Source organism: Brachionichthys hirsutus, chromosome 19, assembly GCF_040956055.1.
Source record: "Brachionichthys hirsutus isolate HB-005 chromosome 19, CSIRO-AGI_Bhir_v1, whole genome shotgun sequence".
NCBI lineage: Eukaryota > Metazoa > Chordata > Actinopteri > Lophiiformes > Brachionichthyidae > Brachionichthys > Brachionichthys hirsutus.
Window position 1 is genome coordinate 4,834,460 of NC_090915.1, and position 14,320 is coordinate 4,848,779.

Genomic DNA, 14,320 nt, shown 5'->3' on the forward strand with positions numbered 1-14,320 from the left:
AGAAGCAGGTCACCACCAATACCATCATCATCATCATCATCATCATCATCATCATCTTCACACTCATTATGCAATTATTTTCATTTCGCTGTCCAAAGCCTGAAAAGACAAACTTTCTACAATACATTTAGAATAATATACGGCCTGCTGTGTAATTTGAATTAACCTACTCTTAAATAAAAAAAAAGTAAAAACGCACATATATACACAATCTATGTTGTGCCATATACATCGTGGAGACACAGGTCAGCCGTTCTGGCACAGGCCTGCCCGTCAAGTGTTGCTACTTGTGCCGAGCTCGGCTAATGGACTGCTAATAGAAGTGAACGCTGCGCGGTGAAGCTTCCCTGTAGTTGAATGTCACAAAGGGTGATTAATGACACACTCTCCTCCCATGTCTGCTCCTGTCCTCTCTTCATATCTGCCTTTCACCCTTCTCTCTCTCTCTCTCTCTCCACATGCGCCTCCAGCTCCCTCGCTCTCCTCCACTCCTCGCCACTAATCTGTCTGTCCCGCTCGCCTCCTTTTTCGTCCTTGAGTTCACCGGCTCCACGCTGTTTTACGCCGACACCTCTTTTTCCTGCCTGTACCTATCTGGAAGGAGGGGAGAGGAGAGCGATGATACAGGAATCTGGAATCATTATCACACTCCACGGCAGTCAAATTGATTTTGCAAAGCTCAAGTTTCAATGAACCTAATATGACAGAGATTTTTACAAAAAATGTAAAATGAGGAAGATGCAGAAACCTGGTTCGGGGAAACTTAAAGGGTTTTCTTTACTGGAGTGGGGATGCTTCTACCAGGCGGGTCATAGAGGATAACCAGGTAGGAGAGACAAGAGAACAGCCTCCCTGATGTTTGGGAACAAACATCCAAACATCAGGAACCGTGCTGATTCTGAAGTTATATTTTCTGCTTTGTTTAATTCTTCACAACGAGGGCAGAAGCTCACATTTTGTTCGCAACATCAATTAAAATTGTGAGCATAAAAAGACTGATGAGATGAAATTAATCTGTTAATATTTGACTGTGTTTATTGAATTAGACTCAAATATAATAAAAGTAAAAATAAATAAATCCATGAATAATCCTAACATTTGAGGCATTTCTGGAGACCCTCCAGTGATACATAAAAAGCTGTCCTCCAGTTTGAATGCAGCAGAGTCTGCAGGCCCAGAACAGCAACCGTGTATGCTATATACATGTATGTTTTGTTCCTTCACAAAAAAACGTATACAATGCACCCCCCCCCCCTCCCCCCCCCCTCCTTCACCATACTCCGAGGGGGGGGAGTGCGTTACTGAATCTTAATTTCCCTCAATTGCGTAAAACCACTGGGCGGTAACTGTACCACATCGCCAACTTATGGCAGAAGCCTACGACGGAAGGTAACGCGCAGGTACGGCTTCTTCCACACAATGCGCTCATTGTGCGCACGCCGAATGACCGCTGCGGCTGTAATCCCAGTGCCTCACAAGGAGCCGGTTGTCAGGCCACGTGCGGGGGGGGGGGGGGGGCTTGTTGGAATAATAGCGATGGGAATAATAGTTCGTTTTTACCTGTGTTCTCAAAGCTGCGTTCAGATCAGCCAGAAGGGGGGCGGGGGGGGGGGGGGTCACAGTACAAAACAAAACAGCAGCTTCTCACTGCGCCGTGAATCACAAGGTTTTAGAAGCAGCGTGTACTAAAGAGCCGCTCAAGTTTCATGTCAGAAACAACCCTCAGAGGAGACGCGATCACAAGGTAGAGAAATGGCAGAGGCCGAGGCAGAAACAGAGAGCGGCATTGTGGGGGGAAAAAACGAGCTAATCCCAGGGAGGCCAGCGCCCTGGGTCGGACTGGAGGTCTAAAAAAAAATCCACGGCCTGAGACAGAGACAGTGAATGCATGTCAGTGTTAAGGACAGTTTGACTTCAGCCCTGAAAACACAACGGAAAGCAGCCATGGAAAGACTTTTCAATAACGTCTCTCTCGCTCTCTCTCTCTCTCTCTCTCTCTCTCTATAGAAAATCTTAAGTTCGGATGCTTGAATTCTGAAGAGTTCGAAGATCCGATCTTTCAGCTTGAAACCTGAAATCGATGAAGATGAAACGGACGGAACTGAGAACGCGTGCGGCTTTAGGCTCCTACCATTGGTCAGTCTGCTTCACTTAAAAGAAATATTATTTCAGATTCACCACCAAAAACAAAACAGAAAGACACCTATTTTTGCTTCCCCCCCCCCCACTTATTCAGCATATTCCCATGACAACCTCGGACATGGACGCCAGCGGTCTATATAGCCACTCTTGCACCGAGGTTTCTCCAATCAGAGCTCTCATCTGCCTCTCTCTGGCAGCGCCGAGCTTATATCCGTCTCAGCCTGTCTCCGTGGCGGCGAGTTCAGCAGGTTAATGAGCGTTCCCATTTCCCAGGGCTCGCGTCTTTGCCCGTTGACGGGTTGAGAACCCTCTCCGAGGCAATGGCAGGAGTTAAACGGTAAAACAGCGAAAGCGAGATGGGAAAAACTATTGGAAAATGTGTTCACCGGGACACCCTGTAACAGGACGCACAGGAGTGGAATGGCGTTGGGAGGCGTGCCCGGGTAAGTGAGACACTGATCACCAGTAGTTTTGCACTGAAGAAGAGACTCTCCAGTGATTTGGAAACATATAGAGCTCATCTGCTCCCTAAAATAGCAACGTTTCGCCGATCATATCGACTTCCTAATGGACGGAGAAGAACCTTGTCCGTATTCCCATCTCGCCAATGACACAAGCTTCCTAAAGGGGCAGGGGTGGGGGGTGGGGGCGGGATATGATGTCATCCCTGCCCTTCCTTCAGAAACCAGACCAGGGCTGTTTTTCATTCCTCCTCTTGCTCTTTTGGCTCATTAACTATGTAGGAGAGAGATGAAGGTCTGCAGCAGCTAGATAAGGCTTCTCACACACCATCATCCCAGCCTTGGGGATGTGATCGGACCTCGAATTTAAGTTTGCGTTGCTCTCGCATGAGAAGCAAAGTTTTAACTTTTGGAAAGTAAAAAAAAAAAGAAAAGTTTGACCATTGGAAACTGCTGCTGGGACTTATATAGCTGGTCAGCGGCCAACATTTCATCGTGCGCACTCCCAAATGTGCACGTGGACCACCTACCTTAGTTTCAGGGGCACAGACGTGCCGTGGCGCTTAAAGAACATGCACAAACACATTCTGGAGATTCACCTTCGCACTGATGGGTTCCCTTCCTGTAGCTGCCTTTTGTTTGACAGACAATCCCACTCAGAGGAGAGCAGATGAAGTAAATAGCTTCAGGTGCTTTGTGGCACTAAGCGCTCTCCATAGATGACAGTAAGTGGTTTTTAACATCTTTCAGCAGACAACGCTGCTCTAAAAAGAGGAAAGTTCTGAGAACCCACAGGAAGTTAAAACAAATATACGCTCAGTGAGGTGGAACACAAAAAACAAAAGTATCCTAATAATACAAATAGCACAGGCCTAAAATGCCGCCACTCAAGAACCAATAGTTAACAGCATCATTTGCATTAAGTGCTGCAGAAGAAAAGATGGCCCAAAGGTTTCGCTCCGTTATCATTATTAAATCATATGAAGGAACATCGCCTCCAAGCTCAATCCAATGTCTCATAATGTTAATTAGATAGGATAATATTGTACATATTACATTTCACCTCCTGTACTATGAGTCAGAATTAAATTCTTTTTTTGTTTTGAAAAGACTCAATATCTCGAAAGTCGCGTGAAATCGGTGACTTTTTTTCCCCAATGTGTTTTTTCCAGAGAAGCATTGACGGCTTTCATTTTATTGTTGCACAGTAAACTGTTTACAGGCTCCCTTGCTTTGGTGAAGGATTTCTTACACATGGCGGGTCGAATAATATTTATTTTGTCCATTTAAAAAAAAAAAAAAGTGTGATCAAACAAAATTCAGGTCATTCTTTCTGTCCAGAAGTTCGTCCCCGTCCCCGTCTCACATGTTCTCCGAACTTTAACCCAGATTAAAACACCTTTGGGATTTACCTTGAGCCCCCGCGTTGTTCGCCAGGAGAAGCAGCAACATCCAGGACGTGGTCCGCATCTCAGCAGCGGAGCCCGGCGCGCTCCCTTCGCCTCTGTCGCTTCGTCCAGCGCGGTGGCGCATGACGCGGAGTCCGACTCCGCTCTGACCCAAAGTCCGGGTGGATGAGAAGCTGCGCTGGGGACGCACGCGAACGTCGGATACTTGTGGCGCAAGCCCGAAAAAACCCGAGCGCGCAAATAATTAAAATAAAAAAAATGTTGCTTTTCGGAAAATATATCCAGCGCTGTATTATTATTTTTATTTTTTGCAGTCATAAAACACCGTGACCGTTTATGGAACAGCGGGGGGGCATCTCCGCCCGTCAGGGACGGTGTGGCGCAAAAATCGCTCTCCGCGCGCTGTCCTCCCGAGAAGCTCACTTTGACTCTATTCCGCGTCTTGATGGCAAATTGACGCTCCAGGCTGATCCCGCTCTGGTGGTGAGTCCGTCCGTCCCCCGTCCCCCCACCGCGCTCCCCCCTACCGCACCTTTCTCGCGTGGAAGCCGTGAGGGAGTGAGCGGCGACGCGTTCGCTCCACGCTGACGGGACCGAATCAGGGACCAGGAGCCGTCGGAGCGGGTTTACCTCGCTCCTTCAGCCAATCAGAGCGCCCCAAGCAAGGAGCGGCACGAAGACAAATTATCCTGCCCCGGACAGCGGCGAGGAATGGTTACCTGGGCGCGCGCGTGATTTATGAGACGTCACGCGGGTTCAGTGCGCATGGAGGTAGTGACTTGTACGGCTCTAAAAATAAAAAATAAAAAGAGAGAGAAAATGATGAGAATGTTAAACTTTCTTTCCTTTGATCCCTCTATTCTGCCTTAAGTGAAGATTTTTTTTTTTTATGTCTGAAACGGCCATTATGGTGATTTAATAGGTGTTACAGTGAAACGTCCCCTACAACCAATATATTATGACATTACGGAGTGAATGCGCGTGCGTCATAGCCGGTTGGTTTCAAGCAGGCTGCGTGTCCCACTGTCACACGTCAGCTGATGATTTGGCATATGTAGGCTGCAAACACACTCAGATCATTTATCCAACTGATCAATTTGGTGCAACTGCAAATTCTGCAAATGAATTCATTCCTCGTCTGAAATCTAAGGAGGAGACCAGGAGACAATGCTTTTAAAGGGACCGCAGAGCAAAGTAATTAGTTACTGCAAAATAAGTTAAAAAAATAAATAAATTAAAAAGCACATCCTTCACACTGAAATACATTGCAGTTGTTTGTAGCTATCTGTTTTTGTCTCCTCTAAAATATGGTAAAAATACACGCAGCTATTGAAGTAAAGTTACTCATAAATAAAGTGCTGTGTTGTTTTCTGGCCCTTTTTTTTGAGAACGTAAATACTTACTCGCAGGAACTGCAACAGGAAGACATCATTTATGTGGCCACGGTGCTGCACACACCGTTGTTTCTGCCACGCTAATTGTTATTTAGGAGGAGTAATAGTCTGTCACAAAACCTGATCAATAGTAGTGTTAACCTAACAGCCCCCCACATGCACACGCACACACACACACACACACACACAATGGTAGATATTTGGTAATTACTTTGCACAGTGTGAAAGAGAATTAAAAAAAAATGCTCCACGAAATAAAAGTAAAAAGAGTAAAAAAGCCAAGATGTCTTCAGTGAGAAGAAAACGTCCATGCAACCTGAAACAATCATCGCTGACCTGTGTAAGCTTTTTATTTGAAGAAGTGATATGGTGTGTGTGTGTGTGTGTGTGTGTGCACCAGGAGAGAAAGGTATGCAGCACAGAAATATACTGAGGCATGAATGATTTCCAGATTGTTAACATGCTTCCACTCTCAGCATATAAAGATCCATTTTTTTTTTTGTCTTCATGACTGCTGCTGGGGTGGATTTTTTAGTCTCACAGGAAACCTGACACTGGTGTAGAGCAACCCCAGGAGGATCGCCACGTCTCGGATGTTGGAAGTCGAGCGTCTGGGTCGAACAGCAAACCAAAAAGCCACTCGGATTTAACGTCCCGTCCGTTTCATGGCTTTCGGTTGAAGAGTGACCGAATTGAACTTTATCTGCATATAGTTTATACGTTGTCTACACATTTGGTCACATTTTGCTTTTCTAAATTGGAGTAGGTGCTTTACTTTGTGTATTTCATCTTTATTGCCTCCTAAAAAAGGAAGTGTGAAAAGTTTGCACAGTTTAAATTATATTAAGTGTGAAAAGTTCAATATTCTGCACCCACATTTGGTGTCTTTTTCAAGAACAGATAAGCGTCAGCGGCTGTTAATTTCGGGGGGAAGGAGCTGGAAGGTGAGCGGCGGCGGCGGCCAAGCGTAATATCTACAAGGATGTAAATTAACTTTGTCCTCCTCAGACGTCAGAGGGGTTTTTTACATTTCCTCGTGGGTTTAAGGGCGTACCCTTCACTGATACTGATCAAGCTATAGTTCAAGTGAACGTTAACGGTGCAGGCGCTTCTCAATGCTAATAGCAAGCAATGGCAATGGCGGTCAGTAGCGCCATCTTCTGAAATACCTCCGAAACCTTTTTTGACTGATTGCTGATTGAATGTTGGTTGCGGATGTTCTCGTTCCCAGACGATGATTCCCAGGTGACTTTTGTGACGCCCTTCCTTTGCCGGAGCGGCCATTTATCCTGCCCGGACCAAACTTTGTAGATAAAGTCGCGGTTCGCTGAGCCTTAACTGATTTACGATCCCCTGACTTTTCCAGTTATACCACTAGCAGGTTGACATTCTAGATTTTAGTGAAATGCCTCGACCACCTTTTGATGGATTGCCGTGCAGTTTGTTGGAAGCTTCCATTCCCCTCTGAGGATGAACTGTAATAATTGTCCTTTACAGTACTTCATTTTTAACCAAATGTTTTCCAGAGCAAAGGCTGCTCCTATTAGCCTCACACACACACACACACACACACACAGGCCTCTGCTTCATTCTCATTTTAAAGATACACATCGCTGAGTGAAAATGGAATTAGAAATTAATCACAGCTATAAATGAAGTCACCGTTGGGGATATCCATCCTCCTCATCCTCTGACTTGTTTCCTAGGAAGCAGGAGAGGAATAGAGAGGAAGGAGAACGGTCACAAATGCTATAAGATGATTTGCACACAAAGCATTGGTTTAGTTTTTTTTTTTCGACAAATGTGAGCCACAGAGACACAGTGAATGGTGGCGTTGGCAGCATGAGCCACACAATAAAGCTGCTTTCCATCGCTTTGGGCACACTTTACTGCCGCTCTTGATATCAGTATTAAAAGTGATTTGCAGCTCCGTATGTGGCAAGGAATCAAAACTTAATTTAAGCAGATAAAGATGCCATTTGGGAGGCAGATAAAGTGCTGCATCATGGGAGATGTGTTCCCCAGCCTGCTCTCAGCTCCTCACCCTTACAGCAACCTCAGATTTACTAGCTCTTTTTTCCTGCTCCATAAAACTGCAAATCTGCTCACCAGCCGACACAGGCAAATGTTAATGGATTCATTTGTCAGGAACCTTCCACTTATTTACAGTCTTCTTCCATTACCATTGCCGCTCTCGTAAGAGAAAAAGCCCCGGCCAAAGTCAAAATATCGATTTGCCTGTCCGTCACTGTGAGTCACCCTGTAAAACGCACACACACACACACACACACACACACACACGGCTAAAGACACTCCAACCAGGAGTCTTTCATTGTGGCAGTCACACAGTCAGTCCGCCTTTCTTGTGCATGACGGGTGGGTGTTGCTGAGCAATGAAATTATTTAATGTGATATGGCTGAAACAACAGATTTATCATGTTTTGAATAAAAATAAAAAAAAGAAAGCACAATCTCTTTGGTTCAGACTCAAAATTTCTCTGGATGAATGAACAAATCCAGTTTCAATGTCGGAAATGTTTCATTTATTCATAATATTTTGTTTTCAAGTGAAGCCAGCTTTTTTTTTTATGCATCTTACATGTAACACATTTTACTGACAGTTTGCTTTTTGGCTAAAATAAATAGGGAAAGAAATGAAATGCAATCCGCCACATGAACGTTAAACAAATTCCTTAAAATGTCATTTTTGCTGAGCTTCTACAAGACACAGAACTAGACTGGTAATTCTGTTTATACTTACCGCGGAGACGCTAATCTTAGCATGCTGCTGCTCTTTAGACCACCAGGGCTGATCCACCTTGACTGTTGTTGACACAAGCCAGACCTTGACCCTGCGCAGCCGCCGCCGCCGATGGCTCTGACTTCTCAATTCAACACGCAGCCTGGAGGAAGGTGAGCGCCCTGCTGTGCCACGGACTAGACAGCCCTCCATCCACACATCTTATATCTTTCTCGGCTGCTTCGGTTTGGCCGCTCCGTGGCCTCCAGCTGAAAGCATCAAACTCCACTCTGCTCAGTATCTGTCAGACCTTCCTAGACCTGATCTGAGCAGAGCAGACATCATAATCTTAGCCGAAATATGACCTAAAGATACACAGCTGCCGATTTAGTAGCAGTAAGCCACGGTGAGGGGACGCTGTGTGGAATGGGGGGGTGAAACACACAACTGTTTGTAGTGATTCTGCATCTTTAGGTGTGAATAACAGATACCAGTATTCTCAACACTAATTATTAATAATCATTACACCTGAACATAAATCAATGGCGCTGATGAGTTAAACCCTTATCTCATGTCTTTCTGGGGGTTTTTCCCGCCCCCCAGCTGGTTAAATGTATAAAAGGATCACAAAATGATACTGTATTCTGTTGTATTTGTTCTACTTGTCTCTTTTTTTTTATTCTTCCAGTAGTATTTCAGCAATCCCTCTTGGGCACGTCGCACAAACATCCACAAAAACAACAACAGAACTAGACGCAGTGCCAAACATAAGGAGGTCACGCACAACCCAACCGCTCTCACAATCGCACGTCAGATTCACCGATTCCAGAGAGCATTCCATCCAAACATGCCAGGGTAAGGTTCATCCTCACTGAACCGTAAAGGAAAAAGAACTGCTTACCATCGATCCCCCCCCCCCATGGAACAAAATGTTTATTTACAACCGGCTGGATTTGTTTTTTTTATCAGTCTCCAAACAAGAGATATTACATATTGTTAAAAAATGCAAAAGCAAACGATCCACAGACTGTCATGATATTGATATGGCATTAATAAAAACTGTTATAAATAATATCTTAAAACCGTTCACATATATCTGTAATCTGTCGTTTACAACTGGCTGTTTTCCCCAAAAAATGAAAATAGCAAAAATTATTCCGTTATATAAAAATGCAAATAAGCATAAATTTACAAACTATAGGCCAATTTCCTTGCTGCCACAGTTTTCAAAAATTCTAGAAAAGTTATTTAATTCTCGATTGGAAGATTTTGTAGAAAAGCATCAAATAATAAACGACGCGCAATACGGTTTTAGAGCCAAACGGACTACAGCAATGGCACTAACACAAGCAGTCGCAGAGATAACAAATGCTCTGGATGCAAAAAAATATGCAGTTGGAATATTCATTGACTTAAAAAAGGCTTTTGACACCATAAATCACTCAAATTTGGTCACGAAATTAGAAAAATATGGAATTAGAGGAATGGCTGGGAATTGGTTAAAAAGCTATTTAACAGGCCGAACTCAGTATGTAAAAATGGGAGGACATATTTCAGAAAAACTTGTTGTTTCGTGTGGTGTGCCTCAAGGGTCAGTATTGGGTCCTCAACTTTTCAATATCTATATAAATGATCTTTTCAATGTATCTAAGTTACTAAAGTTAATATTATTTGCAGATGACACAAATATTTTTTACAGTAGTGACAATGAGAGTGAACTTTTGAGTACTGTAAATGGTGAGCTCACAAAAATTAAAAAATGGATGGATAGTAATAAATTGGTTTTAAATGTGGATAAAACAAAAGTGATGATATTTGGTAAACACGAGAGTAATCCAGGAAAACAAATACAGATAGACGATGTTCAATTGGAATATGTTACTGAATATACATTTTTAGGAGTGAAAATTGATAACAAGTTGACATGGAAACCACACATCAGACATATAAAAACCAAAATTTCAAAAAACCTCTCAATTATAAATAAAGCTAAGCAATTTTTAGATCATGATGCACTCAGAACTTTATATTGTTCACTCGTACTGCCATATCTAACCTACTGTGTTGAAGTGTGGGGGAACACTTATCAGTGTACAATACACCCATTAGTCATCTTACAAAAAAGAGCAGTAAGAATCATACACAAAACTGAATTTTTATCTCATACTAATAATCTGTTTATTCAATCAAATTTATTAAAATTTAATGATCTTGTCAAATATCATACCTTGTTAATTTTATTTAAAGCATTTAACTATTCACTACCAAGTACATTACAATGTTTTTTTACATTAAGAGAGTTCCATCATGGCATAAGAGGATTTGGAAATTTTACAGTACCCAAAGTTCGAACCACCAGGAAGAGTTTTTGTTTAACCATCTGTGGGGTGAAATTGTGGAATAGCTTGCATGTTGAACATAAACAATGCAAAAATATTCAAAAATTTAAATTTACTTACAAACGCATGATTTTGATGCAGTACAGAGAGGGCGGGGCTTAATTATACTGGCTCAATATATATAGAGTTATATTTTGTAATTTATTCTATGTATGAGGGTTACTTAATTGTTTTGTTTGTTTTGCTTTTTCATCTTCATTGTGTTGTTTTTTTTTTTCTTTTCCATTGCTGGTTGTCCAATACATGAACAATAGCAGTTGTATTATGGGGGTGGGATTTAATAAGTTTTTCTTCTTCCCACTCCTTTTCATGCACTATATAATTTATTATTGCTATTTTTGTGTACATGAACTTTGGTGGTTGTTTTGGACGTATTTGTTGGTTTTTTTTTTCTTGTACGCAAAAAGGTATAAGTTTGTTTTGTTAAATTTTATTCTGCTTGAAACAAATTAATAAATAATAAATAATAATAATAATAATAAAATAGAGCGTCTGATCTTATTATGAGTTTTGCTGTTAAATATGAAGCTTGTGAAGCTTTAAAATGCAGTCACTCAAATAAATTGCTGCCTGTCCTGTTGCCATCCACACGTCACTTAAGGCTTGGCCTTTCATTCCAGTTATTAAACAGTATTTACTCTCTTTCGACCCCCCCCCCCCCTCGCTGTGACTCAAATCTGCAGAGGCGACTTCTCTAACTATGCAGGAGCCGTTGATCTTTCTCACCTCAGCTACTGAATGGGCCAGGCTCCGCTGGCAGAAACAGCAATGCAGCATCTCCCAGTTTGCCACCTGTACGTCTGTTTCACCCCCCCCCTTCATTTCTTTTTTCCCCATCCGGAATCATTTCCCCTTTTTCTACGGTATCTGCCTCCCATCCGGAGAAGTGGTTTTGGCCTTTCTGAAGTAAACAGGCATTAATCACTCCACGAGAGAGAATTGTCAAGGGGACCGCAAAAGGCACGTGGAGGGGGGGCGGGGAGGGCACACGGAGTCACATGGGACCAGGTGATAGATGCTGTAGTGGTCCGGGGTGTTGGAGCCCCCAATGGGAGGTGTGCAGCACCAACTGATGGGGTCAGCGTGTCCGCCTTGGTTAAGTGTGTCAAGGACAGAGTGGGGGGGGCAAAAACGAGAGCACCGCGGACTGGTAGAAAAAGTCTTTGTTTCCTCTTGAGCTAATTTGTTCGCCTCTGTACAAGAACCCAACAAGTTCACACACGTCGATAGACACCAATCAATGATTGAACAGTCATCAATATGAAACAGAGATGGGGGGGGGGGACGTTCAACTTGCAAATGTCAGAAAACAGATTGACTGTTTACTTTCTCTTCTGCCCTGAAAGTAAGACACGGAGGCAGGGCGGGGGGGATTGTTTTGCGTTTCAGATCTCTGGTATTTACCACCAAGCCGACTTTTCGCTGACAGTTTATGAAAATGCTTTCAAGATCATATAAACAGGAGAACGACTTCAGAAACGTCTCTTTGTTTTCGTAGCCTGCTCATTTACAGTCCAATGGCCGTGTCGTAGAAAATATGAACCGAGGATAGAGGCAGACTTTCATCAGCATGCGATCAAAAGGAAAACAGTAATCCTCCTCTCCTTTCCTTTTCTTCTCATCGTTAAAACTGCCAAAGTTGAAAGAAAAGTTTCATTTACATTTTTCTTGAATGTGTCTATATTCTCAACACTGGACAAGCTATTTGGTTAAATCTGCATTATTTTTGAATTCACGCATTCCTGTAGAACATTTATGACAGATATTTGGTGTTTATTAATTTATTTGGTGTCCTGTGTTTATTACAGTTGTAAATTAGCAGCTCCTCTTAAGGGCCACTGTTTGGGACTCTCCTTTAAAAAAAAAAAGAACAGAAAATTAAGCTTAGATACCTCTAATGGTCGTAGATGAATTGTGAAAATGTTTGCAGCTGCCAATCGGTACATATTACTGAGAAGAAGAAGAGGAGAGAGTGAGAGTTTGCTCGCAGCTACATTTAAACTTATAAATAATAGAGTCGAAACAGAAATGATAACCCTGATTAACCCTTTATGCTGCTGGTTTTTTGTGTATGTGTCAAACCTCTGCTCCTACTTGATCCAGCCATAGCACAAAGCAACAGGGAGACACATGTTGCTTGTCTTAAGTGATGCTTTATAGGGTATTGATGGTTTAAAAGCAGCTTGCAAGCGATCAATGAGGAGACCTCCCTGTCTGTTTACATCACGATCGCAGAATGGCGGACAATCCGCAGCAACATTGAGGGAAAGCACTCAAAGAGCTGCACCCGTTCACAGCCGGTTTGTATGATCGGGCCTCAATCACACGTCACGTGCGCAGCGCTATAGGGAGACCTGGGTTTGATTTCATATAATGGCATGAGACAACGCCAGCATTTGTTTTCCCATGAGAAGCAGCAGCAGACCTTTGTTTTTAGTTGATGTGACAGTTTGGTAACGACTGCAGTGCTGAAAATGCAATAGAAACTCTGATTCCATTCGGCCAAATGGCTGCCAAAGACTGTTGGGAGTGTAATTGGGAAAGGGGTGGGGGGATGGGGGGGTGATCAGATTTCATCATTTAAATTATCATTCAATTCTTTAAAAATCTAAAGCACCACGATTATTATTATTATTAATTATTATTTTTACAATGTCACTGGTGTTTGCGCAAAAAGAAACATCATTGTGGAATGGAGACACTGGAGCGTATCCTAAATTACAGAACGGCTTTACCATTTTCACAGTTGTTTCAAAAAAACTGATCATAGTTTCCTCTTCAAATGAACATTTGTAATCACCCCCAGTCTGGCAGAATCATGACAGAATCTAAATTCCTGGTAGATGATATATATATATATATATAAGCCATCCAGTTTCTCTGACAGGCTTTCATCTCCTTCTTGTCCAAACGGGGGACTGTTGTCCTTTGTTCGGGTGTGAGTTCCAGCTATGTTACACACTGACAGGAAACAGCCAGATATGTTTGCACATCCACCATTTGAATTACTGAGGAGTAAAGGCCTGCCTGGTGATGTATGAGCAGGATGTCAGGTCTGTCTGTTAACAATGATTTATGAATGGCTAAGGGGGGGGGGGGGGGGGGGGGGCAGACTAAGCTACTGTAAACACACCTAATGACGGCTCATGCAGGAATCCATTACACCTCTTTCTCAATCTTGCATGAGAAACTCTCTCATCCTGGGGCAACAAATGAGCCCCCAAAAAAACTTCAATTATACTGACAAATCCTGAGTGAATAAGTGAGCAGCTTCACGATAATCCTCGAGTAGATGTCGCCATAGTACAATTTAAAATCTGCGCCAGACCTCAGATCTGCCTGATGACCTGGATCATGTTCTTCTGAAACCCAAAACTCAGTCCCATCAAAGAAATTCCAATAAGCAGTAAAGACATGTCCTCGAGAGCATCCTGTAGTGCTACTGGTGGAAAAGCAGGACTGAGGGGGGGGGGGGGGGGGGGTCAGTGTCAATCTGCAATCCTGCCCCACTGCTCAGCACAGGTCCCATTAATGCACCAGACATCTGATCTGCACAGCTGCAGAGCAATGGGGGGGGGGGGGGGGGTGCATGTCAACACAAGGAGAAAGGAACTTGGTGGTGGGGGGGGGGGGGGGGGGGGCATTAAGTGCAAGCCATTACGGCTCCTTAATGCTGCAAGGTTGCCATTGGGGCAAACCGTCGACCCAAAGGTCAAATCAAAGGAAGAGCAGCTGATTTACCTTATGTGTGTGTGTGTGTGTGTGTGTGTGTGTG

General features: G+C 43.2%; 1 protein-coding gene across 1 annotated transcript in view; it reads right to left on the reverse strand.

The window, feature by feature from the left end:
• Positions 1-4,136, reverse strand: part of unc5cb (unc-5 netrin receptor Cb) — a 68,218-nt gene extending 64,082 nt beyond the window's left edge. The window contains exon 1 of the mRNA XM_068753165.1: positions 4,016-4,136. Within this exon, the coding sequence (XP_068609266.1) occupies positions 4,016-4,136 (121 nt within the window). The remainder of the gene's footprint in view (positions 1-4,015) is intronic.
• Between the last annotated feature and the right edge of the window lie 10,184 nt (positions 4,137-14,320).